A 27,927-nucleotide genomic window follows, 5' to 3' on the forward strand; every position below is an offset into this window, starting at 1 on the left:
GCAGCACCCACTGGACTCACCTCTGCCACCCAGAAGGGAGTTCTTGGAATCCTGCAGGGATGCCCCTGGCAAAATCCTCCTCCTTTTGCCTGGGAAGGAAAGGAAGAAAAGAGGAGAAAGACATTGAGGTTGGCTCAAGCCACCTTGGGAATCCCATGGAATGCAGGTGTGGGAGTGTCCTAAGTTCCTCTTCTGCTTCACATCCCCCTTGGCCACGTCAAGGATGGAGGTGGCTCATTCCTCAAATCCCTGAGCATCCTCATGTCCCTACAAGTGGCACTGAGAGGTCAATACCCACCATGGAGCATCAAATCTGCTGCAAAATTCCCAAGTTATGGGTGAAAAAGAGAATTAAAAAGGATCCAAACTTTCCCACTTGAACATCAGGACCTGCTTTGGTGCTGCAGTGGAGCCAGAAAGAGCTGAGCACCAGGAATCTTCCTCCCAGGCATTTCCAGCATCCCTTTAGGATGCTCCAGGTGATGTCTTGCTGGAACATGGTGCTTCCTCCAAAGAGGGTTCTGAATGCTCATGTAGAGCCAAAACACCATGGAGTGCCTCTGGGAGGTGACCTCCTTGAAGGACAAGTACAGCATCATCCCATGGACCAAGGTGGACAGAGTGAAATCTTTCCACATTAGGAAGTACCCTTCTGCAGGTTCTCCTGTTTTCCTTCTCCAAAGGGTTTGGAGAGGTGTTTATGGGGCACCAGAGTGATGTGTGGGAAGGGAAGTGGTGGCCACTTGGCCACCAAGACAAATGAGGATGGGAAAAAAGTGGAGGTTTCCCAGAAAACAAAAAGATCCACAGGTTCAGTGGGAAAAGTTCCCCTTCACTTGGGATTAATGGAGGTGCAGAAGGTCATGGAGTAGATTGAGGGAATCCAGCCCAAACCCCCTCCACATGTTCTGCTGCCCATGTTCCCACAAATCTCAGCATGGCACTTCCCAAACAATGAACCCAGCATGGAGGTGGGACCAAGGAACACCTTTGAGCAGCCTTGAGAGCCCAAAGGAGAAAGTTTTTGGGGCAGGGGAGGCAGGACAGGTGAGGACCCAACAACAGGGAGTCTCAAAGAGTTTTCCTTCGCTTTCCAACTTGGATAAACAAACTTGCTGGGAGTCGAAGCCATGCTGGCAGTGATTCATCGCTCCGGAGTTAATTTATGGAAAACAAAGAGGGCTCATTTAGCACCTTTCCACCCTTAATAGAACTCCCATACATCAGCGGGATGCACAGCAGACACGGCCGATCTGGATATTCCTCACCGGCAACGCAGCCGAATCCGACTTTTGGGAACGGTGACACGGAGCGAAACACCCTTGCGTCCCCACCCTCTCAATTTTTCCCTTTGGCATCCAGCCAGGCGGTTTTTCCAGCCTGGGATCTGCAAATCCTAGCCTGGTTGTTGGAATGAGGGTCTGGAGCTGCTGGTTGTCACCTCAAGGGGACAAAATCAGCACCTCCAAATTCCTGAGCCATGGTGTGAGTTCAATAGGAATGGTGGGAATGGCTCAATTCCCTCTGGATGAGCCAGGGAAGACTTCCTTAGCTGATACCTGTGAGGTAGCTCAAAGCAGGCATCATTATAGAAGTAGAAATATGGATTTATTTTCTGGGGAGAAAAAGAAAAAACGTGATTTTTAAATTGACCATAATTAACTTCCTGACTTTGGTACAGAGTGCAAGGAGACAAGAAACTTCCAGAGCATCCATGCTTGATTTCCAACAGATTCCTCGAAAAAATAAAGGTGGGAATGAGAAAATAAACACAAAATAGGTTGTGAGAGGGCTAAACTGGTTCACTGTCACCCCTGGGATGGAAGGAGATGGAGGAAGGATGGTGCAGACAAGGGGTGAATACCACATCCCAACAAACCCCTAGGAGGGAAATCCTGGACCAAATGGGGGTGTCACTCCACCCAACCCTGGCAAAGGAAAAGATATTTTTCCAGTTTTGTGCTTGGGAGATCCTGCAAATGGCGTGATCAATCTTGGGTCGCATCTCCAGCTCCTTCACTCTCTCCCCCCGCTGCCTTTCTCGGCATTCTGGGAGCGGCGCAATCCATCTTCCAAGGAACCAGGTATATAATTTCTAGTTAGCGAAAGCAACCCCTTTTTCATTCCCATGATTGAACAGCTTCCAAAGGAGAAGAACCGAGGCCAGATCACGAGTTTTCCATCGAAACCCAGGCGGTTTTCGCTGAGCTTGTCAGGCTCATCGGAGAATTAGGACTTCCAGCGCTCTTCCTCCTGATGGAAATCAACATTTATTTTGCCTAAGCCTAAGAAGGTGTCAGGCAGACGGAGAAACTTGCCACTCTTCTCCAGGAAAAAAGAGGGAAAAGAAGGAAATCTAATAGAAATATATTATCAAGTCTGAGGAGTGGACAGTGCAGTAAATCACACTTCAGGTGGCACCATTAGATTTTTCAATAAAACCTGGTTTTCCCCCAGCCGGAGCCGAGCGGCTCCAGCTGCATCCAACAGGGAAGTTAAAACCAAATTTGTTTCATCCAGATGCTGATCTGAGAGGGATTGAAAGGGATTTCAACATGGGGAATCCTCTCGGCTGAAGGGTGAAAGGAGGTGGGTTTGGGCCTGGGCCCCAAATCCTCTCCTTGCCCATCATTCCTGACCCCTGAGGGATTGAAAAATTTGGTTTCTCTGCAAGGTGGGGAGGTGAAAGTCAGCTGGAAATGCCTCACATCAGGGGGGAAGATTCCCAAGCCCCAAAGCAGAGGGATGCAGGAAGGACAACTCCCTTGCAGTTTTCCAAACTTTACCATCCAGAAGGAGAAAAGCCAGAATATTTATTGGTTTCCTTTCCTCAGCTGCTTCCAGCCTGATGGAATGTTTGGTCTCCATTGTTCTGATGCCTCCAAGGAGTTTCATCCTGAGACGTATGCTCTAGGAAGGCTCAGAGCACTGAGATGCATCCCAGCATTTCCCTGATGGTTGCTCAAGGTTTAACGCCATGAGGAGAAATTCCCTCCAAATACACTTCTCCTCCTAATTACCAAAAGAAAAATATCCCTTAACCCTTTCTAGGATACCTTAGGGGATGTCCAGAGGCTGAATCTGCCTTGGAAAAGTCTTTTCCTTCCATTGCCAAAGTGCTCCTGAAGAAACTTCAGCTGGGAGATGTTTTTGTTAATGATAACAAAATTATTATTATTATTATTATTATTGTTGTTGTTGTTGTTGTTGTTGTTGTTGTTATTATTATATAAAACTCAACAACAAAAGATGAGGTGAAAAGCCCAGCAGCAAGGGCTACATCCCAGAATTTTCCACAAATGGTTTTTCATATGGAAAAAGGGTATGGGGAGGGTTGGATCTCCTTGGCTCCATCCTGCATTAAATCCATGTGGTGAAAACCTGCACTAGAAACTCATCCTGCTGCTCTTCCAACCCAAACCTTCTACCACAGCTGGATGAAAACCTAAAAACTGAGTCTAAACTAATCCATCCCTCAAGCAGGACAGCATGGATCCATCAAATTGGGGAGGTTCATGCTGAACATCAGGAAAAATTTCTCCATGGAAAGGGTTGTCAGGCTTTGGAAGGGGCTGCCCAGGGAGGTTTGGAGTCCCTATCCCTGGAGGTGTCCAACGAATGATTGGATGTGGCACTCAGGGCTCTGGTGACAAGGTGGGGATTCGTCACAGGTTGGACTTTGATGATCTCAGAGGTCTTTTCCAACCTTAATGATTATGTGATCCTTACATCTCCATCTCCTACATCCATCAGACACCTTTAGACTTGGGATACCTTCAGCCTTTGGGGTGTCACAGATGACCCAGATGTTGTTGCAGGCTGGGGATGGATCTCCTTCATGTCTTGGTGGCTCTGAGAAGCTCCAAAAGTCAGAAACTTCACTGTGATTTAACCTCCTCATTGAAAAGTGTCCAACTTGGGACTTGTCAAGTCTCACTCCTTTGCCAGGACTTAAATATTTTTCTTCCATATTAATTTTTTGCCCATTTTTTCATGGAATCCTAAAATGGTTTGTGTTGGAAGGGATCTTAAGGACCAATTTCCATGGGACATTTTCCACTAGCCCAGGTTGCTCCAAGCCCCGTCTGACCTGGCCTTGGACACTTCCAGGAATGGAGCATCTACAACTTCTCTGGAAAACCTCTCTGGAAAATCTGTGCCAGGGCCTTACCACCCTGGAGATGTTTGTGACCACACAGAGAAATCAAGTCCCTGTGTTTTATCCCCTTTTCTTCCTCCAAAAAGGAACAAACTGCACCAAGTGAGCTGGAGTCAAAGCTGACAGTGATCCCAGCTCCTGTTATCCCAGGACAACCCTTGTGTCCAAACCCTCTATCCCCAACCATGCAGATGCTCAATGGAAAGATCCAGGGCATCTTCTGCCGCCAACTCAACTGATCAAAGGCTTGGTCACCTCATCTGGCTGCCAAAAAAGAAGTTCTGGAGCAAAGATCTGCTGGCAGAAGAAGCACTGAAGGAGATGCTGAAGGTGATGAAGATCCCATGGAACCCGGGGACGGACTGGCCACATCCACATGGAGGGCAGCAGCACTGGGTATATCATAAATAAATTTGGGATTGTCCTGTGCAGGACCAGGAGTTGGGACTTGAGAATCCCTTCAAAAAATTGGGATATTCTCCAATTCTCAGATTCCTGGAGCTGGGGATGGTTGGATCAAGACCTGCCACCAAGGGGGCGGTGACAGTAGCAGTGTTGTGGTCATCTCTCAACCACGGAGAGAAAAGAGGCGAAAATCCACATTCCCAAACTTATCCCTCCAGAAGCAGAAGCCGTAAACAAACCCAGAATCCGCTGCTGCACCTCCCCGAATTCCTCGGAAGCCGAGGCGGTTGAGCGTGCTCAGCGGAGCCGTTAAAAAAGACTGGAGCGAGCATCTTCCATTAACATTACGACCGTGAAATATGACAATAAAATGACGGCCGTATGGTCCCAAATTTGCAGCCCGCCGAGCTGCTCGGGGTTTATCGTCACTCAAACGTGCAGAGAGCTGTAAAATGTTTACAGAAAGGGTCGTTTGCGGCTATAAAATCCTCTTTTCTCTCCTAAACAAGGCTGAGCGGAGCCATTTACAAAGCCCGGAATGTTCATCGGGGGAGAGGGGAACATCTGTTCTCTCCAGGAGTTTGCAGTGATCTTCTCGAACAAATTAACTAAAATGGGTGCTTTCTAATTAAATTAGCACTCGATTGGAATGGTTTGCATTGGTGCAATTAGCGCGGGGAGGCCAGTTAGGCTCCAGCACAGGCGATTTAACTGGAAGGTGAAATATGGAAAAGCCCATTACCTGGAAAACAGGAGTTGGAGGGGTAGGGAAGCCTGTTCTCCCTCTGGCTCCATGCTCCTGGGTGGATAACACAAGCTGAAGGATGGGATGCCACCAAAGCTACTCTACCTATTTGGGATACATGGCTGGGAGCAGTTGGCTGTCCCATGCTGCACAGATTGGCTTTTTGGAGAATGCTTGGAAAGCACCAGTGCCCTCAAATTACAGAATCCTGGAATCATTTAGGTTGGAAAAGACCTCCGAGATCAACCTTTACCCAATCACCACCCTTGTCAACAAATCACTTTTCTAACCCAAATTTCCAGGCTCCTCTGGAGGGCTGGGGACATGACAGTGGTTCAGCTCCATGCTCACAGACCACATTCCTCCTTTCCACTCCCTTTTCCCTATATCTCGAGCCCAGACCCCCACTGAGACCCTGCAAGCTCACACTGTTGCCCACGCTGGTCCTTAAAGGTCATCTCCAAACTCTCTCCCTGCCCCTCCTGTGTTTTCCCTTGTTCCTCTTGCATTTCCCAGGATTAAAAGGGCATTTTCTCCAATTGTGACTGTTAAACCAAGGAATTAATCTCATTCCTTAATAACAACCTGTCCTCCTCCTTATTTACCATCCCAATAATTTGTGTGTCAAATTCAGGCTGCACAAGCACAAACCCAACGTTATCACTGACAGGGCTCCCCAGATCCCACCCCTAAACATCACCACAGGCTCTGACTACTTCCTAGAGCTATGCAAGGATTAATCCTGACCACCTGCTCAGCCCCAAACACAGGATCACCGAATATTCTGAAGGGATACAGGAATACTGGAAGGGATCCATAAGGCTCATGGAGTCCAGTCCAAGTGATGTGGACCAAGAAGCACTTGGTCCTTTAGAAGCATCAATCCCATGTGCTCTCTGAATGGTGGCCAGGGCTTCTCTTTTCCCATTGGATTTGGGGGTCCCTGGATGCTGTTGTGCCCCCAGATCCTTTGGTTTGGATTCAGATGAAACCCAAGGATGGGCAAACCCATGGATCAACATTCCCATGACTCAGCATGCCATCACTTTGGCAGGGAAATTGCTTCATCATCAGACAATTTTACAGCTATCTGTGATTCCTGCCTGGTTTTCCTCTCCTATGGATCCTCCAGCATCTGCCAGAGCTTCCCTGGGCAAAGGAGCACAGAGGGATGAGTGCCTGACCTCGTACCTTCACTCAGCCTTCCTTCTGACATTCTGAAATGAATCAGCTCCTCCTCTTCATCCTCCCACCCAAAATGCCCGGAGATCATCCTCCCTTGGATGCACACACCAGAATTAAGAGGAAAATGATGCCCCTGCTCCCAAGTTACTCCCAGCTGCCAAGGCATTTCAGCAGCCTCCTTGTTCATGAATTAATTGTCCCAACTTCATCATGGAGATAAAAATCCCAGTTAAGTCTGCTTTGGGAACACTTCCCGAGATCAAAAGGGAGTTGAACCAGGGCCAAGAAAAAGGAAGGAGAGAAGAAATCCCTGCTAAGATAAGCTGAGTGTTTCACTTCCTGTTGTGGAAAAGAGCATTCCCAGCTGGAATGGTCCCCTCACTGCGTCCATCATACCGTGGTTCAACAGCACCCGCGCTCTTCTTCCCATGACTTCGGGAAAATGTTGCTAATCCTGGAAATTCTCTTTCTGACAGTGTTAAAGCATCTCAGCCCTCCCTGGCTTGAAGTGGCTGAGCCAGGCACAGCCTGGCAGATCCTTGTGGATGATCCTGTAAATGCTTCAGCCTGACTTTTGCCATGGAATTCATCCCTTATCCCAGTGGGATCCTACTCCAGCTGTGTGGAAAGCAGGGATCAAAGATGGGAAGGGCTCACACTGAGCCAAATCTTGTGCCAGCAGAGTTGGCAATGGGAATTTCATCATCAGTCTCACAAAATACTGCGATTTCTGAGACCCTTCCTGGATGGTGCTCTGGAGATGAGGCTGCACATCCCTCTGGAGAAGGCTGTGAGAGGAAAAGGGAAGTGTGGAGCATCATCCAGCCAAAAACCTCCCACTCAGAGTTGGGAAGAACCAGGCACAAACCCAGCCTTTCCATTTCCACCACCTGTGATCTTGGGGATACATCTCTGGAGCATCCCAAAATCCCATCCCTTTAGGGATTTTCCCATGGAGGAGCTGAATGAAGAGAGGTGGAACCATGGAAAACATTGGAGAAACAGAAGCTGCTTGCTCTCATGTGTCAGGATTTCTAAAAAGTTCTGCTGATCCTAAACTGCATTTTCCAAAAATTTTCCTGACTTCCAGAGTAGATAAATCCCAGACTAACAGCTCTTCCTTCAAACTTCCAAACTGCAAATACTTCACCCCACCTCCCACTGGAATGTTTTTATTGGAAAGCTTCCAAGCTATTTCCTGCTGGGAAACAGGTGTGATGGATGATCCAGAAGTCCTCCAGAGGCAGAGTATCCTTGCATCCTACTAGAAACCCTCCCTATAGGACAGTGCTGTGATTCCATCATGAAAATGAGTCCAGATAATTTACAGGATATGGAAGTTGATAAAATAAGGGGACAAAGTCCTCATTCATGATTTTGGGAACAGACACAACAGGAATCCCAGTTGCCAGTTTGGACTCCCAGTCTTAACTAATTTGGTGACTCACAAGGAACATGGATCAACCAAAACCCATGGAGAGCAGCAGAGAATAACTTTTTTTCTTGGAAAACCAGAGCAGCTCCAAGCAGAGGATGTGATTCCTACCTGGTTCACCCTCTGGCTCGTCCTCATCCCTCTCCTCTTTGCAGCCCAGGGAACCAGGAGATTCTGGGGATCGGAGGGAGATGAAGGATGGCAGCTTTTGCAGGCAGCTGCTTGGCTTGGGGTCCTCCTTTTTACAAAACTTAACCTCTTGCTCTGCACTGGAGGGTCCAGGAATTTCCCCATCATCGTGGAGCTGAGCTGGATCATTCCTGCAGGAATGGGAAAATAATAAATAAAAGTAAACCAATCCCACTTGGCAACACTGGACATGGCATCACATGCAGTGGAAGAGGCTTGGAGCTCCTGGGTCTCCATACAAGGCCTCCTTGATTTCCCCAGAGCCAGCAGAGATTCAGCTGGAGTTTCTCCCTCCCCAGCTGGATTCCCTGTCCTGCACTTCCCTGCAAAGTTCCCAGCTCCTCAGATTCTTGTGTTTGTGATTGAGCAGAGGGAAGGGGAGATGGAGGGCGTGGGGAGTTGGGATGGCTTGGAGGTGTCCTGCTGGGCTTGGCTCATTCCCAGCCCTGACACTCTCTTCCAAGCTAACTTGACACTTCAGCTCCTTTGACATCTCCCATGACTGTGCCAATAAAGGAAAAAAAAAAACCCTCTGGAACAGCTTCCAAGCTGGGGTGTGCTCCCTTCCCAGCGGAGGATGCCAGGAGCCTCCCAGCAAGCCAGGCCTGCGCTCATTCCTCCTTCCCTAAAAAGAGCAAGGAGCTATTTTACACCTCGTTCACACCGGGAACGTGAGCTGGGTGTCATTCCAAGGCTCTTCTGTCACCCGGGATAAGTTCGGAGAACCCATGGAGCTGCTCGTCCCCCTCTGCTACCTTACAAGGCAGGCCCAGGATGAGGCCCAGGCCCAGACCATGGAGGATTCCAGGAGCATGGACCAGCTTGGCAAAGCTCCCAGGTCCCTCCCATTCCATCCCACCTTCACTCCCACCTCCCGCTGCAAAAAGCCATGGAGAAGCCAAGCACCCAAACTGATCCTTCCTCTTCCCACTGAGCAGGACTCAGGGATTTTGGCTTTTACAGCCAAATTTCCACTTGGCTTTAGTTTTAATTCCATTGGGATGTCATTGTCCTGCATGCAGGACTTGGGAGAGAGGGCAAAGGATGCGCCAAGCTCAGGAAAATCCATCTCCCTGTCAGCATGAGGATCGACACATCCATCATCAGCCTGTGGCTCCATCCCAGAACCTAAAAACATCAGGGAGAGCTCAGAGAGCTTCTAAGGATTAACCAAGGGCCCAGCCTGTCATCAAACTTTTCCAAAGTCTCTTTTCTCCATGTCCATCCCATTTCTGATTCTCCAGCCCCTTCATGCCATGGCGAGGGCTCACCTCTGCTCTCCAACATGGATGTAAGCAACAGAGATGATGTCTTCCAGTTTCCCATGTAACTATGGATAACCTGGACCCACTTTCAGCAGTGGAATCTCCATCAGGACCCCTCTATCTCCAAGAGGAAGGTCTACAAAAGCCTCACAGATACCTGGAGGAGCTAAAGCCCTGGATGGCACATTCCGAAGGGTGAATCCACTCTTTCCTCTCCATCAATTTTTCCTTAAGCATGGACACTGCTCATCCCAGAGGTGGCTCCACCAGGAAACACCACAGTGACCCACCTCAACAACATCTTAAACCAGCATACACACAGTCAAACACACCTGGAAAAAGGAAAAATCTGCAGCAGCTTGGGAAGAAAACAGTTAAATGAAGCACAATGAGCTCTTTCCTACCTGCCTGATGCCTCCTGGATCCGTCTCCACTTGGAAGGGGGGTTGCTGTGGTCTCCATCACCTCCAACCTGCTGTGGGTGACGTCTCTTCTGGGGGTGCAGGAGCTTGCACTGAGCACCCTTGGAACAGATGCCTTTCTTGGCAAAGTCAGGACAAACCAACGTGTGCTTCTTCTTGCACTGCCAGGGAAAGAGGGGGCAGGGTTGGAAAAGGCAGGGAAAACCCTGTGGGAGCACAGGAATCCGCAGCTGAGCTCCTTCAAGGTGGCACCAACACCTTGCTAAAGGGATAGAGAGGGATGTGTTGGCATTTCCTTTTCCGCAGCAAAACAATATTCCAAGAAAAAATACTACTAAAAATAGTATTCTAGTCCGGTGCATTTCACACTCACCCACAGTTTTCCAAGTGCTTCATTTTATGGATTCAAACCACCAAAGCCTAAACAGCAGTGATTTGCCCCTGGAAAAGTCCCAAGGAGGTTATTCAGGCTAGAAAAACTGGTTTTGGAGACAACACAGGGTTTTATTGTCCCAGACATGCTTGGGAAAGAGCAGGGAAGAGATGGAACAAAATCTTTTTAAGACTTATTTTGGGATTGCTGCCTGGACCAGCCTTCTGAGGAAGATGGATGAGGGCTAGAGCTCAACCTGCTCTTCCCAAGGCTTGGTTGATGCTCTCCCACCCAAGGAAACCCACCATGGCCATGGAATGGGGCTGTTAAAACAACAGCAATGAGATGTTCATCCCTAAAAATGCTCCTGCACTCCCAGCTCTGGATTTTGGCAGCTCTCAGCAACCACCAGTGGTTCTGGTGGGAATGAGGTGTCCTCAGTGTCACAGAGTTTCCCCACAAGGCTTTCTGCTAGGAAACAGCATTTGTTTTGGCCAAGTGAGAAAGGCAGGAAGAGATGCAGTCAGGGAAGAGGAGATGCCTTCAGATGGGATTTCTATCTGAGTGCTTGCGAATGAAGGTGGGAGGAAGGAAAAAGAACAGCCTCTCTCTAATCTCTGTTTCCAGCAATCCAGAGATCTCATCCCAGCATATCCCAAGGGATGATGGGTAGGAGCAGGTCCTGGACCCCTCTTAGTCCCATGTGGACCTACTCCCACCCAGGATGCTCCATGCCACCCAGCTTGGCTTTTACATCACATTGTGACATCCATGGAGAGACTTAACCCAACACGTGTGGCACAAAAATTCCCAACTCCCAACATCCATCCCCTTCTCCATGAGAAATGTGGGTCCTTCCACACTCATCCCATTCCTCCGTGCTTCAGACACTCAAATTTTGGGGAAAACGAGATAAATCCATGGTGAGAGAAACACAGGGAGGGTTTCAGTGCCACCATTCCGGCCTGCTTATAAAAATCCATCCTGCCAATGATGCAGCATGGAGGTCAATTCCTGCCCTTTTAATGCAACTTTAATTTGGGGACATGGGAGCAGCTCCCAGTGCTAACCTTTGGGATTAAGCGGGATCCCTGCTGAGGTCTCTCCTTGAAATGTGGAAGGATTTGGCAGCTCCATTGCCTGGGGCTGAGCACAGCGGAGCAAGGAGCTCATGTGCTGGAGATTGGGGAGCAGCAGGAGGGCTGGAATCCACATGGACATGGTGATATGGGCTCGATTGGGGGGGGGGAGGGGCAGCTCAGTGATAGTGAGTAAAAACAATTTAAAACCCCCATTCCTATGATTTTCCACCTCTTATTTCAAGGAGCTGAAATGGGAAGTTACTATACAACTAACAGGCAACTTGGAAGTAGAGCCAGGTCTGAAAAGTGCCCGACTTTGCCATTACTCCCAAATCCTGCGTTTTGTGGAATTATGGAATGCTTTGGGTTGGAAGGGACTTAGAAATCATCTCCTTCTAACCTCCTGACATGCACAGGGACACCTTCCACTATCTGAGGTTGCTTCCTCCAATGTGGACTTCAACACTTCCACAGATGCAGCAGCTATAGCTTCTCTGGGAATTCCATCCCAGTACCTCACCACCATCACACAGAAGAATTTATTCCCAATATCCCATCTAACCCTGCACTCTGGCAGTGGGAAGCCATTCCCCCTTCTCCTGTCACTCCATTCCTTGTCTAAAGTCCCTCTCCAGCTCTCCTGGAGCTCCTTTAGACACTGAGAGAGCCTCTAAGGTCTCCCTGGAACCTTCTTATTTCCAGGCTGGACATTCCTAGCTCTCCCAGCAGGCTCCACAGGGTATTTTCTTCATTTTCTCACTTTACCTGCAGACAGGATACATCCTGGACCAAAGATAAACACCTGGAAAAGGCGGTGACTGGACAGGAATTCAAACACAGGAGTTTCTCCCAAAATATCAGCAAGAAGAAAAGCAAATCCCTCAACCTGATAGCTTCTTTTTAAATAAATGGGATAAAATTAGGTAAGAGAGAAAAAACAAAGGAACAGTCCATTAGGGATTGAAGACTTGAATGAATGCATTGGGTAGAGACTCCAAGCCCACCTGGAAGGGACAACTTCAATGGAGCATGAGATTGTGGGGATGTGCTTTGGTGGCAGGTCCAAGTCTGACCATCCCCAGTTCTGGGAATCACAGAATATCCCAAGTTGAAAGTGATTCCCAAGAATCATAAAGTCCAAATCCGGGCTCTGCTCAGGATGATCCCTGAAGAGGATGTGAAATCCTCATCTGTAAAGCATCCAGCACAAAATTTGACTTGGAAAGGAGAAGAGTGGGTAAAAAGAGACCTGACCTCAAGAAGCCACATGGATGCATCACTGCTACATCGAGGAATTATGCAGTTTTGGGAAAAGGCCAAGAAACGTGGCTGCTCCTTCCCAGTGGGGCACCAATTATGGGGTGGGACAGTGCCATGATCCTGGCTGGGCACCAGGATCAGGATGTGCCACCTCCCCAGTGCCCCAACCTCCAACTGAATCCTTGAAGCAGCCCATGTTTATTGGCTCCATGGTAAAAAGATACTTAATAAAGAAAACAAACTGTGTGCGACTAATCCCGGGGCCGTGTCCCTAGCTCAGGTTTCTAATGGCTTTTCCACACTGTTCCCAGTGTTCCGGTCCTTCTTCCTTTCTTGTTGTCCCATGGCTGGGATGGTGAGGCTGGAATTGCCTCCGGAGGCTGGAAAAGCCCCTTCTGTTTATTTACAGTAGCTCTCCTGCTCCTGCCAGATCCAACATGCTGAGGCTGGGCTTCCACAGGGAATTTTGCCACCAGCCACGCGTCAGGCAGGGTGAAGCTGAGTGGGGCTGTGGGGTGGTGCTGGGGGCCATCTGATCCCTGCCACCTGTCGGGGTGGCTAATTATACCCCCCCGGGACCCCCGCCAGACCACAGGTTGGGCCATAAAAAAGGAAAAAATTCTGGTCCCTTCTACCAGAGAGATGAGAAAACCCCAGAGAATCCTTAAAAAGCCACAGGGAGAAATCTCACCCCACTCCGGCTCCATGCCAACATCCCCATGGTTATGTCCCAGTTCCAGTCTCCCTGCTGTGGGGTTCCCCCCACAGCCTGTCCAGCAACGGTGCCTGGGGTTGGGATGGTGCCCAGCTGGCAGAACCCATGTCCAGGACTCCTCCCTGGCTGCCAAGGCAGCTTTGGGTGAAATTCCAGGTGCTGTCAAAGATCCACAAGGCCTTAAATGGTCCAACGTCGTGGGCCCAACATGCTCCAGGAGTGAGACAGGGATGAGGAGGTTTTCAGGGCCCAGCCTTCTTTAGCACGGAGCTGGCAAAGGAGGAGGCAGCAACTGGTGGAAAGTCCTGGCTCAGTATTGGGAATGATGTTAATGAACATTTTCCACGAACAAGCTTGGCAGGAGGGGATGGAGGGTGGGAGGAAGGTGAAGCTGGGTCACTGGGCCAACCAACAACCACCCACTGACTGTATGGGGTGGGGAGATGAGATCCCACCCAGCCTGGCATTCCTGGCTCCTGGGCAGCAGTTTGGCCAGGTTGAACTTCTCAAGTATCTCCAGGCTTAATCTCACCCCCTGCTCCTTTCACAGCACTGGGGGACAGCAGGTGATAAGGGTTGGACTTTGATGATCCTTGTGAGTCCCTTCCAACTCAAAATATTCTGTTATTCTGTGAAGAGATGAGGAAGTGCAGGAGCATATTCCCATCTCCTTGGGATCCATGTCCATCCCTCTATCCATCATGACGGACACAAATCCCACCAACCAGACCTTCAGGAACATTAAAATCCCCAAAACTCAACAGCCTCAGCTCCAGTGTTTTCTACTTTTTAAAGCCCTCTTGAGCATCCATGCAGGTTTTGCCAAAGCTATTCCAGGTATCCCCATGGCCAAGCAGTGGAATTAATGGACTGGATGGGTGTCAGGCTGTTTTAATGTCCTTCTAAGTGGCTGTTGGGAAGTGATAGCTGGAGGTGCCAGAGCTGTTTTGACGCCACTCCGAAGTGACAGACAGTGAATGGCTTTTCCGATGGCTTTTTTATAATTGGGTGCAGATGGAAACAGACTTTAAAAAAAAATCCTGGCTCCCTGTCATTAAAACCTGCAGGACAATACATCCGAACATCATCCAGACTGGAGTAACGATGGAGAAATTTAACCATTGTGGTTATCTAAAGGAATTTGTTTCAAAACAGGTTTCTGCCCTCAAAACAGTTTGCCCAACAAAAGGCCTGCAGCAAAGGGATGACTCCTGATGGTCATCTCCAAACGATCAGAGGGATTTGGAATCTAAAAGCTCTCTAGGATCCACTGCAAATCCATAAACCCTCTCCTTTGGTATTTCCAGGAAATAAAACATTTGAGCTAAAATACCTCTGGAGCTAGAGCAATACCAGGATGGTGTTTTGAAAATCATTGGGAAAATCACATTCAAGAGGCAGCAAAGCAGTAGGAGGGAATTCCTGCTCATGACAGGGGGTTGGAACTGAATGGTCTTTAAGGTCCCTTCCAACCCAAACCAGTCTGTGATCCCAAGATTCTGTGGAACAATGGCACCACCCACTTGGTGTCATCTGCAAACTTGACAAGGCAGTACCCAATCTCATTACATCATTAATGAAGGCATTAATTAGCATTGGTCCCAGTACAGACCCTTGAGGGACACCCCCTGTCACTGGTTTCCACTGGATATTGAGTCACTGGCTGTAACTTTTTGGACATCTGGAAGGTGAATTTTGAACCTGGCATTCATCCTTCTGTGGCAATACCTATGGAATTCAACCATCCCCTGCACTGCTTTGAGGAATCCCATTTCCATCAGGGACCCCCATGATCCCATTCATCCTGAAAGCCATGATGGAGCCACTTTCACACAGGCTACTCATCAATGGTAATTCCCACCCCCAAATCATCACGGCTGGGTGTGGAGTGAGGCAGACACCCACTGGACATTCCCAATGGCATCATCTCCATCAGGGATGATGGGGCTCCACCACATGCCTGGTTCCAGGTGGCTCAGGGAAGGAGTCCAGTGGGATCCTGGGGTGCATTAGGAAGAGCAAGTTGAGGGAGGTGATGCTGCCCCTCTCCTCTGCACAGATGGGGCACATCTGGAGTGCTCTGTCCAATGCTGGACACATGGAACTCCTGGAGAAGTCCCAGAGGAGGACAACAAAGATGATGAAGGGATTCATGAAGAGATTCATGAAGGGATGAGCATCTCTGAGAAGGAAAAGCTGAGGGAGGGAGAAGGAAAGGCTGAGGGAGGGAGCTGGGGCTGTTCACACAACTGAGAGAGGACCCCATCCCTGTCTGTCCCTGTCTGCAGGGAGGGCTCCAAGCACGGGCCAGGGTCTGCTCTGGGGGGCCCAGCAATGGCACAGGAGGAGCAGGCAGGAACTGATCCCAGGAACTTCCACCTGGACATGAGACAGAACTTCTTCCCAGGGCAGTGACCAAGCTCTGAACAGAGACCAGAGAAGCTGTGGAGTCTCCCTCCTTGGAGATATTCCAGAACCCTCTGGACACAATCCTGTGTTGGGTGCTCTCGGATGACCTTGCTGGAACAGGGAGCTTGGACCAGATGCTCCAGTATGGTCCCTTCCAACCTGACCCAGGCTGTGATGCTGGGAATCACCCACTGCTCATGGGACATGGGGATTTTCCAACAGAGAACACATCAGAACAAAGGGAGATTCCAGACAAGAAGCAAAGAACCAGTCTGCTGGGTTTTGTATTCATCTCTGCAGAAGTTCAGGTTGAAATCAGGAACTCTCTGCCTCATCACTATATTCCTACTTTAGAGCTGTGATTCCGTGGCTGCTCTTCTCCCAGACCTCCCAATTTTCACATTTTGTGCCCCACCTCCTTCTACAAAGATATTAAAGTGTAAGAAAGAGAAAAATCTCAGCCTGGGATTTATCTTGGTGCTGTTATCAACAATTCCAGGCTATTAAGCAGTTCCAGTTCGTCCTGATAAGCCCCATCTTTAATGTAAGGATCAGAATTCCATTGGAAATGCTACAGTTAAATTAAAGGAGCAATAAGAACCCTCATTATCCCATTACAAACTATGAGATACAACTGGAAACCCACAAGATTTCCATAGAGATACACAGATAGGATTGGCCATGGAAAAATCCTGATTGGTTTTAAACCTCTTCGGAAGACTACAAAGTGCTTCCAGTGGGAAGCACTTCCATTCCCACAACTGAGATCTATCATTTATTATCAGCAGCATTTGTTGCCCAGAGGACATGCACAAGAACTCAACATTCCCAGCAAACCAATGGGATGAACCTCGAGAGATTTCAGCCAGCTCAATTCCATCCTGGACACTACTGATGACCTTAAAAACAGCCCCATTACCAATCCTACACATTTTTTATTTTAAATAAAAAATTCACTTATCAGTTTGGTGACTGAAGATTTCTGCTATACAAATGGGGGAAAACAAAAAAGTCCCAAATCAAGCTCCCAGAAATCATCTGTCAACAAAAGCCAAAATTAAGGATAAACAAAATGAAGTTGCTTTCGTAGTTGATTTTCATACAGCTGCAATGGACTATAAAAGAGCTATCAAAGGCAGAGCTCTCCATCAGCTATTTCTAAATTATTATTTAGGTCGGAAAATCCTATTCCCCCAGAACTGCCAAGGCCACCACTAAGTCATGTCCACAAGTGCCACATCCACAACGCTGTTAAATCCATCCAGGAATGAGTATTCCACAACTTGCTGGGTCAGTCTCTGCCAGGGCTGGGCAACTCTTTGTTCAGGAGTTCCTCAAAGAAAAGCCAAGTTGGTTGGAAGTCAACCTAGGATCAAAGGAGGGGAAAAAAAGACCCAGAAACACCAAGATCTGATGGCTGAGAGGAAAGAAAAATGCTGGTTGAATCAGAAAAACCAGCTGAGATCAGAAAGCATGAACAGTGTTGAATTTCACCTTTCCATGATAAAAGATTAAGGAAAATAAGGATCCCAGGGTGCTGCTCTCCATCATTGGGTAATTAAGAGAAAACCCCGCAGAAATTTAATATTTAGTGTTGTAGCACAGCTCACATGGCTTTTTCTAAAGAAATGTGTTAAAATGAATGTATCAGACATACAAAATACCTTTCTGGTGGGAAACTGTTGAACTTCCAGCAGAAAAGGAAAATATAACCAACCAAACACACAAAAATCCACACAAGGATGAGGTTTTAGCTGAGAAAAAATCCCCCACATTTGGATTTTCTACAGCAAAATCAAGCAGCTGCCACTGCAAAAAAAACCACCAAGCTCCACCTGGGGGAGGAAAATTATTCTTCCCAGGGAAGCAGCACTTCCTCAGGTAGTGCTGCCCCCATCCCATATTTTTTACATAGATAAAGTAGAAATTAGAGCTTTGGTAAAAGCTGGATAAATAAAAAGATGGATTTTAGGAATAAGATGAGCTGGGGTGAGTGGTCCCAGCACAGCTCAACCCTCCTGACATGGCAGGTCCCCATGTCATTCACCATTACAAGTCTGGTTGTGCCAGTTGGGATTCCAGAGGGATGGGAACAGATTCTCCTCCTCTTATCCATGATTTATATCAGTACATCTCCCCGTGCCTTTCCAGAGAAGCCTCATTGTTTAATCTCACTGTGTCTTACTGTTTAACAGCTCCCATGAGGGAACAATTTACCCACAGGCTCCAAGGCAGACGATGGAAACAATCCGGAGAGAGGGATTTAATGTGTCTCCGGTGCTAATGGGCACAGAGGGGGGAAGAATATTTAATACAAAACAATTTTCCAGATGCAGCAATGGAATTGTTAGTGGTTTGAGTTGGAAGGGACCTTAATGACCTCATTCCAAACCCCTGCCTTGGGCAGGAACACCTTCCACTATCCCAGGTTGCTCCAAGCCTTGTCCAACCTGGCCTTGGACACTTCCAGGAATGGGGCAGCCACAGCTTCTCTGGGCAATCTCTGCCAAGGCCTCACCACCCTCCCAGGAAGGAATTTCTTCCCAGTATCCCATCTAAATCTTCCCTCCTTCATCTTTTGTGCCTGGAAAGCAAATCCCAAGCCAGGTGCTCCTTGGGATCATCTATGGATGAGTTCCCAGCTCCAGGCTCTCAGCCACACAGAGATCCCAGCCCATGGTTTGCCATCAAATTTGGTTTGGGTTGGAGAGCTCCTTAAAGCGCATCCTGTTCCAACCCCCTGCCATGGGCAGGGACACTTTCCACTATCCCTGGTTGCTCCAAGCCCCAACCTGGCCTTGAACAGTTCCAGGGATGGGGCATCCACAATGTCTCCATCCAGTGTCTCCTCCTGTCTGTCCCTTGCTCTGGGGTCATATCAGCACAGACACTTCACTCACTGGTGCTGCCTCATCCCTCACACCCACCAGCCTCATCCCACCCTCTCCTAGAGAATTCCTCCTCCAAGCCCCTGCACAAGGCCCCATATGGGAACAGGGATGTGGAAACACACAGGAGCTCTGACCGTAGAGAAGCTCATGAAAACATCTCCGGAAAACCCTGGGAAGAACCTCCAAGAAGCCCCATTTCTCCCTCTCTTCCCACTTCCCTCTTGGGGCTTCCTCCAGTGCAGGTGGCCAGCCCAGAGGGACCTCCCAGCATGACCAGGTCAGGGTGCCAGGGAAGGGCAGGGAGCTCCAGGAAAATTGGGACAGAGATCTTCAAGGTGGGAATCACTCAGTGGCTTTAAGGGACACATTGTGCTGTGTTTAGGGATGATTCCCTTAGGAAGCACAAGTGGTGGAGGAACTTCCCAGACTATAACCCAGGAACCTGCAGGAATGATGGAAATCAAGGTCCTAGCTCTGCCACCAGCTCTCTCCTGGAAACAGAATTCTGGAATCATTTAGGTTGGAAAAGCTCTCCAAAATCATCAGGTCAAACTTTTGACTAATTAATTCATATTGGGGGTAACATTCCCTTTAAAAAGGATGTGATGCTCTTGGACAGGAACTGTTCCCTGTCCTCAAGGGTGGATTTAGACCCTTCTACAGTTCACATTCCTGAAAAAAAGGACTTGGGAATGCAAAATTAAAGCTTTCTCACTTAATTCTAAACTCCTGGTGAAGCCAGAGTGGGTGAGTCCTGGCACTGTTTGTATGAAGAGCAGCTGGAATTACAGCCCATGGAATGGGTCAAAGGTGGATCAACTTGTCCTGAGAATCCTGCAACATCTTCCAACATCCTAGGAATTACTTAAGAGACAACACTGCCGATGACATGTCATAAATTATGGATAATAATGGACATTACTGAGGGAGGTCTGCTAAAAATCAGGAATTGTGCTTGTCTGGGAGAGCAAAGAGAGGAAAATGCGCCTGAGAGAAGAGCCCAGTGTGCCAAATATCAGCATACAACAACCTAAATTCCTAATTATGGATGATCCCCATCGGAGTTTATCCATCCAGGATGCCCCACGGGAGTCTCACACCTTCCCATTCCATGCTCTTTATGCTTCAAACCAACATTGCCTGGACAGGGAAAGGCAGAACGAGGGAAGATTTACTCCCATCCTAAATAATTCACAAGAAAAGGGACTGCGCATCTTTAACAAGCCATCGTTTTATGAAGCAAGGTTAACATTTTTCCTTGATTCAGTGGAATATTATAAACTCTCCGGGGTCCATTTGAGGACTTTCTACTTGGAGCAAAGGCACGGACTCAGCACTTTTTATATTATTTAGAGAATAAAATTAACCCTTAATGGCCCAAGCTGGAATTTCTCCTCCCCAGTTAAATATGGCCCGCTCAGCAATTTCTCCCCATATATAATTACAGGCTGCTATCCATCATCTGGAGGAGAATGCTTTCCCGACATTCCAAAAGTGACGCCGTAAGCATTTTTCCTAATAGAATAAATATTCTAAATATCTCTTTTATATTTTCATTTAAATTGGAATATTTTAAAAATAATTGTCGGGACCCTGCCTGCGTGGTTGGCGCTGCGCTGGAAGGAGGTGGCAGGATGCCTGTGTTTTCCTTCTGAGGGAATGTTTATCCTGCATCAAGTCCTCCTCCACAAAAAGTAATTAGGCCCAGACTAATTTATCAGAGCTTCCCTCTGCTGATGATGATATTCTGCTTTCCTTAAAACTCTCATTTTTTTGCTTTTTTTCCCTGGTTTTTGCTCTTTGGTGGTTTCTCCTTGGGAAAAGATGGGGAAAACACCAGACGGGGTTTAGTGGGACTTGACAGTGCTGGGTTCAAAGCTGGGCTCCATGATGTTGGAGGCTTTTTCCAGCCTAAATGACCCTAGGATTCCATCTGATGCTGCATTTGGATTCTGGGACAGGCTGGGAGGATCTGAGCACCTACAGCTTCTCTTTATGGGTAGTACCTCTGCAAACGAGCCCTATCAGAATGGAGGAAAGGAGGAGAAAAGCCCTCTGGGGTACCCACAACTCCTCTGGACAACCTGTGCCAGGGCCTTACCACCTTCACAGGGAAGAACTTCTTCCCAACATCCCATCTATCCCTGCCCTCTGGCAGTGGGAAGCCATTCCCACTTGTGCTGGCACTCCAGGTCCTTGTCCCACGTCCCTCTCCAGCTCTCCTGGAGCCCCTTTAGCCCCTTAGAAATGGCTCTAAGGTCTCCTCAGGACCTTCATTTTTCCAGGATGGACATTCCCAGCTCTCCCAGCCTGGCTCCAGAGCAAAGGGGTTCCAGCCCTTGGAGCATCTCCATGACCTCCTCTCGAATAAACTCCAGCAGCTCCACATCTTCCTTCTGATGTTGGGCCCCAGAACTGGAGACAGCTCTGCAGGTGGGGTCTCACCTGAGTGGGGCAGAGGGGCAGAATTTCCCCCCTTTCCCTCTGGTCACAATTGTCCAAGGATGAGAAGAAATTCCATACCATAACCCATAATCCAGCTGGAAAATGGCAAAGAGGAGTCAGGATTCCCCAGGGAACACCAGCATGGCCAACCCCCTCCTTTTAGCCACAACAGAGAAAGGTGAGATCCCGTGTGTTCCAGATTCCTTTGGAACAGCAAATGGCACCTGGCTAGAAGCTCCAGAAAAGCTGCTCCCACAATTTCCACGTTACATTGGATACCAAAAGCTCATGGATGAGGTTGCAAGTCTCCCCAGGGTGCACATGAATCCATGTAGGACTTCGCTGCACAGATCCAAACCATCCCTAGGACCTGGAGGTGGGTTTTATGAGTCCCCCAGGCACAGCTGGATGCTGAGCTGGCTCAGCAAAGCTGGTCTTGCTCCTAAAACTAAGCCACAGGATTTAAGGCTTGCATTTTAACCTGTCACAGAGCCAGTGTGGAAAATACGCATTAATGCCTGTGGATTTTCTAGGTAAAACAGGGAATCTTAAATATTTTCCTACATTTTTCATCTGTTTCAGTGAGGGGTTTTCAGGGCAGGTGCTTCCAGCTCAGACACTGATAACACCAACACCACATGGAGGCTCTTACCAGGAAAACAACTGGTTAAAGGTGCATGGTGTTGATGAGCTGAAGCCTTTGATTTCTTTCCCTTTTTTCCCAAACAAACCACTTTGGCGAAACCCTTTGGAAAAACACAGGACTGTTCTTCATCACATCCAGGTGCTGAGCAGCTTCCAGCTCTTCCCCGTGGTGCCGTAGCTGGTGCAGGACGCTGCTCATGGCTTTGGCTTCGACCCACAACAGCTGGAATAAATCCCTCTTTACCTTTTCTCCCATGGGACAGTATCCTTTGAGGAAATCCTGGCACACTTCCGCCTTCCTGGACACGTAGACGTGGCTGTAGGGGCAGTTGCTGTTGCTGCAGATCCCTTTTAAGTAGTAGGAACACACCGGCATCTGCAAGAGGAGGAGAAATCCATCAGCATTCCCTAAACCCATGACTCGGAATCACTGCAGCCCCCAAACCTGAAATAAAAGCATGACAAGTGTAAAATGAATAGAAATCTTTTGCCAGCCACCAATCCCAGAGGTGTTTTAGCTCTTCCATTGGTTTCCTGCAAGGCAGTTCCCTGGTATTACATGTTCCCAGTTTGGATACACAGGGAGTGAAGGCGCTTCCCTCAGCATTCTTCGGGATGCTGGAGGGAGGGTGAAAAGCTGAAAACTGCCACCAGGAAGAAAATTCCCTCTGGACAGTGTAGGGAAAGGACAGGGAAATGTCATAAATTCTGGGAACACCTTTTGCAAGGGATGATGCAATGATGGAGATAGGAACAGCGGCGCAGGGATCACACCTAGCCCGGCTGAAACATCCCACAGGGAATTCTGGCCATCACAAAGGTCAAAACAGCATCCTGGGGGTGCCACCCATTTGGTTCTTCCGTGGATATGGAGCTGGCTGGAAAGGGGGTTGGATAAAGGCTCCAAAAGGTGGTTCCTAGAAAGGGGGGGGGGGGGGGGGGGGGGGAAGCACCTCTGCAAGGATTTTGGAGGGGCTGCATCATTCCAAGGCATTATCCTGGAATTCCCCAGGGCTGTGATGCCTGTCCCTGCACACTGGAGGGATGCGCCAGGAGGGAATGAAAGGAGGAGGAGAGCCTAGGCTTCTGCCATGAGCACTGGAGAAGGAGAGCAGTGGGATACATGGAGCAGATCCCTGATCCCGCCCTCCAGTGCTCCTGGGCTTCCACAGCACAACAGCCGACGGGGAAAATCGACGGAGCAAGGATTCTCCTCATCGTCCTCAAAGCACAAACTTCACCTTCTGCCAGCTGTTATCATTAAAAACAAATTACCAGCCTGCTGCCATATTTCAGCATCCTTAACTCACCAGCTACTGCCAGCAGCTTCCCACTTCCCACCCCGACCAGGCAGCTGCCACCAGGAACGTGCGCTTCCTTGAAGGTCTGACTCCTCCTGCTCCTACATCCCAAATTTCCTCACTGCGCAGCATGGTATTGATCCTCCCATTCACCAGTAGCATCCTGGTCCCACCAGTTCAAGCATCCCCAAGTAATATTTACAATCCTGCAGTAACCATGGCTGGGGCTATCCGGAAAAAATCCCTTATCCCTGAAGGGCACATTAAGGGTTGAACTAAATTGCCTCACTGGAGGCCGAGAGGAAAGAAAACAAAGGGTGCTTTAAAAGAGGAGAGTTTATTTTTAATTGTCTTTTAACTGCAGACATTAACATAAAGGACAGGGCTCTGGGGCGATCTTTGGCAGTGCTGGTGGTGTGACCGTAAACGATTCCCTTAATGTAGTTTTTGATATAGAGCCCAAATTAGCTCTAATAAAAAGGGATAATAAAGGCAGCTCTCCGACAAAAATAAACTCCTCCTCGCTGTCAAGCCCGAGCCATTATCAAGAGGAAGCAGCGCTCTCATTTCAATTAACCTTGTTTGCACCCCAGCACGTCCACACAAATAACAATAACATTAATTCAAGGCACTGGGGCGCTGCGGCCGCCTTCGACAGCTTTGACTCTCTACAAGCTCTGGAGGCAGCAGCTAAATGAACCCGAAACTCCACGTGAGCCTCCAAATTGCTCACAACTGAGTTTTGAAGCTCTATTAGGGAGAAAAATGCTGATTCTTTCCGAGTTCCTCAAGGGGAAAAGCTGTTGGAACAGCAGCGGGCGGCTTCTTGAGTCCTGGCCTCTCACAACCTTCGCTTCCTTCAGATTTCCTGGTTTCTCCCCATTGCTGGGATGTGTCAGTGGCTCTGATCCATTGTGGAAAAATTCCTTGTGTGTCATTTCAGTGGGTGCTTCTCACCAAAGGCCTGAATCTCCTGTGGTGAAAAATTCTTTGAACTGTGAGGTCCTGGCACAGGTTTCCCAGAGAAGCTGTGGCTGCTCCATCCCTGGAAGTGCCCAAGGCCAGGTTGGATAGGGCTTGGAGCAACCTGAACAGTGAACGGTGTCCCTGTCCATGGCAGAACAAGAAGAGCTTTCCCTCTTCTCCAGGCCCTTTTTTCTAGCACCAGAGGGTGATGGAAACTACTGGAGTTTGGATCTGCAAAACTCTGTGACAATCTGGAGCCATCCTCCATCCCGGAGACCATTCATTCCCTGATTGAAGCAAGGGGTTTGCTGCTCTAGGATGGGTAAAAGCTCCCTGTGACAGCTGAATCCATGCAGTTTTCCATAGGAAACAGTGATTTTCCCCATAGAAAATAGTGATTATTCCCATTTTTCAGAGAGGAAACCGAGGCATGGGAGTGCACGAAGGCTGAGAAACAGTTTTGTTCCTGAAACCAAGAGCCAAGCCCTGTGAGCTTTTGATCCTTCACCTCCTGGATTGGATATCCTATCCCAAGTAAAATCCCACCAAGGTGAGATACACAACAACCTGTACTTTCTCTGATGAGGAGGTTTTGGGGTGTCCCTCTCTAATAACCACAAACTGAAATTGGGACCACTGAAATCAGGGGTCCCCAAACCACCACATCATCCCACATGGGAAAAAAAAAAACATGGTTCTTATTAAGAGCTCAACTCAAACAGCCAAAAACCAACCATGCACAATCCTTCACCTGAGGAAAAGGTGGGATTTACTCCAAAAACTCCACGAGCAGGAGGAAAACTGTTTCCTTCCTCTGCTGAGTGCCTTCACCTGCTTTTCCCAGCCCTGATAAATGAGGGAAAAGCCACCTTTGCCAAGAATCACCCATGTTAACGGGGAGCTCTGAGACTTGGAAAGCAACGTTGCCTCTCGCTTTGGGAAGCAGCATTCCCGTGGCAATAAATCACCCTGGAACAAGTTTGAACTCCATGGAGGAGGTTGTTTCTCTTCCAGCCCTTGCTGATGACAAGGTGGCAAACAGGGAGACCTTTGAACCACCCTCAGGGTGGTTAATCCTGTGAAAAATAATTCCCCTTCCCAACGGAGCATGGCAGGAAAAACATGTTCCAAAAGCTTTTCAGACCTGGCACTGCCTGCTTTGATTTTGGTTTGTTAATTAATGATTCATCTTAAGTTTAGGTGATGCTTCCTTAGCTCAGGATAAAGGTGAGATGGGCTGAGGTCATTGCATCCCTTGGGATCCCACCCCAGGGATTCTGTCCCTAAAATGTTATTGGCAAACAGCTCCTTGACATGGTCACTCCTTTTTAATTCAGTTTTATTACCACAATATCACTGTTACTCTTCTCGAACTGGTGAGGTGATGCTAAAGGTTGAGTTTTCCATCATTCTCCATTTATTTACGCAAAACAAAGCCCAGAAGCCAAATCTGGAGGTCCTGCTTGAGGGACCTGGAGGGGAAACTGAGGCCACATTTCCACCAGGAATTTAAACATGCCAAGGAATATTGCTGGGTAGAGAGACCACAAATTCATCCACATCCAACCATCACATTCTTTGGTGGATAAACCACCAACTGCAACAGCTCCTTGGGCATGTCAAATTCCCAAGTTTCATCTAGGTTTTCTGCCTTGGGACAAAAAAACTTCACCACCTTCTGAAATTCCATTTAATTTGGAGTTTACGGTTTTGTGGATGAATTTCAATCCTTCACCTCAGAGGTGCAGGCAGAGGGTTGCACATTGTTTACTTGGATGACAAGAAGTAGTTTGCCTCATTAATCACAATAATTTTGGATAAACCAACAACCAACCCCAATGCAAAGCTTCCTTCATTCTTGGCTTCTTTATTTCTGAAGTCTGACATGGTTAGAGGATGAAAAACTAAACCCCAAATTGTCCTTTTTCCATCTATCAATCCTCATCCCCATTTGTGCTCTGATATGCCACGAGCCAGGGAATGCATCTGTCCCTGTCCCTGTTTTATGTACTTGTGATTAAGTGACTCTGAAGAGAAACCCATATAAAAAACATCTGTTGCTCCGTGTCTCATTCGGAGTGACTTCCCAGATAACTTATAAGCTCCCCATGGACAAGGAACGTGCCCCAAACACCTCAGCTTCCATGCTGGAGTCTCCAAAGCCACATCCAAGTGGAGAACCCAGGCACTAAACACAGGCTGAGGTGCTAAATCATCCTTGATAAACTCAAAATAAAAACCCTGGATTATTTTTCCACCTTGTGTAATAAAATCACTGAGCTCCAAATACATCAAGTAGGTGGAAAACAATGAATTCCAAACTTGTAACGCCATGGCTTCAACCTGATTTTGCTGCTTGGCATTTTAGAATTTATTTTTATTGATTTAGACCTCCAAGTTACATTTGTTAAAACATCCTCTGACCCCAGCACAGAGGGATTTCCAGAGAAATGTGATCTTATGGAAGTAGGGAAGGATTAAACGCAACTAAATGGACTTGATGGTCTTGGAGGTCTTTTCTAGACCTCTAAGACTTCACAGGTCTTTTCTAGACCTCAGCCATAGGGTGGTGAGGCCCTGGTACAGGTTGGCCAGAGAAGCTGTGGATGCCCCATCCCTGGAAAAAATCAAGACCAGATTGGACAGGGCTTGGAACAAGCTGGGATAGTGAAAGGTGTCCCTGCCTATGGCAGAGGGATTGGAAGGAGATGATCCTGAAGGTCCCATCCATCCCAAACCATTCCATGGTTCTGTCATGATTCAGGAGCCTGAACAATTCAGCAAGTAAACTCCTAACTCAGTTGGAAACGCTCAGTGAGGAAGAACCTTCCAACAACCACCCCTTTGCACATAGAGCTACATTCCCACTGGAAGTCACACAGACCTTGTCCTTGGACACCTTGTGGGAAAATGGGCAGGTCCCATCCGTCTTCTTGCACGTGCCACGGAGAAACCTGGAGATAAAGAGGGTTGGACATGAGATGAGTCACAAAATGCAGGGTTTTATACAAAACCACACAACTGCTGCTGAGCTCATCCATAGATTCATTTCACACCCTAAATTAGTATGGATCTCCCTTGCTGGAAGAGCAGCTAATGATTCCTGATAGATTTTTATTCCTTCATCACATTTGGCTACTCATTAGTAAGTAAAGCAAGGCAAATCCCAAAATTCAGTCATGATGCTCCCAGAAAGAGAAAGGTCCTTCCCTAAAGCCCTGATTACACCAAGCTGCCGAGAAAAGTTGTGGATTCCCCATCCCTGGAAGTGTCCAAGGCCAGGATGGACAAGGCTTGGAGCAACCTGGGATAGTGGAAGGTATCCCTGTCCATGGCAGGAGGGTGGATTGGATTATCTTGAAGGTCTTTTCCAATCCAAACCATTCCAGGATTCTCTGATCCCATTCTGTGAGATGCTGGATGAAGCTCCAGGTGGGAGTGGCCAATGGCCAGAAGGAGTAAAAATAGACCCAGAACAGGAACCAAGATTCCAAAGCAAATGGGGATGTCAAGAGTTTTCCTAGGAGTGACCACTGTGAGAGCAGATTAAGAAAATTTTGAAATGGTAAGGGAAAACTAAAGAATGGGATTGGAGATAAAGGAACCAGGATAAGGAGACACAAAACTGGGAGAAATCACTGCTGTTCTCCAATGATCCATGGAAATAAGACAGGATAGATACCAAAAAGACTTCAAGGAGCCCAATTCCTAAAGTAGGCAAGGAGTTATGGGATTTGTTATGGGAGAATGAGTGAGAAGGTGTAAAATCAGTTAAAAACCAATAAATTACTTTCCCCTCCTCTATCGTCTCCCATCGAGCTTTGAGCAACTTCCAAGTGATTCCAGCACAGCAGTAATTTTATGGAGAAATTACTCCAGGAGTTCATCAGTGGAGTTGGCTTTTCTGCACTTTTTAAATGACTCATAATAGAGTTTAATCAACTCTTGGGCAGGTCTAATGAGCTGCCAACATGGATCAGTTCTCCTGGAATAAATCACTGAGTCTCAGAGCTGCACGACATCACAGGCTGAGGG

At 48.0% G+C, this 27,927-nt stretch overlaps 1 protein-coding gene across 1 annotated transcript in view; it reads right to left on the reverse strand.

Annotated features, from left to right (window-relative positions):
• ZC3H3 (zinc finger CCCH-type containing 3) overlaps nucleotides 1–27,927 on the reverse strand; it is a 131,283-nt gene that overhangs the window by 1,956 nt on the left and 101,400 nt on the right. The window contains exons 8-13 of the mRNA XM_062492250.1: nucleotides 26,777–26,846; nucleotides 21,870–22,001; nucleotides 9,788–9,966; nucleotides 8,041–8,249; nucleotides 6,023–6,028; nucleotides 21–89 (exon numbers count right to left, since the gene is read on the reverse strand). Coding sequence (XP_062348234.1) covers nucleotides 21–89; nucleotides 6,023–6,028; nucleotides 8,041–8,249; nucleotides 9,788–9,966; nucleotides 21,870–22,001; nucleotides 26,777–26,846 — 665 coding nt within the window. The remainder of the gene's footprint in view (nucleotides 1–20; nucleotides 90–6,022; nucleotides 6,029–8,040; nucleotides 8,250–9,787; nucleotides 9,967–21,869; nucleotides 22,002–26,776; nucleotides 26,847–27,927) is intronic.

This window comes from Cinclus cinclus, chromosome 1 (genome assembly GCF_963662255.1).
Source record: "Cinclus cinclus chromosome 1, bCinCin1.1, whole genome shotgun sequence".
NCBI classification, from domain to species: Eukaryota; Metazoa; Chordata; class Aves; order Passeriformes; family Cinclidae; genus Cinclus; species Cinclus cinclus.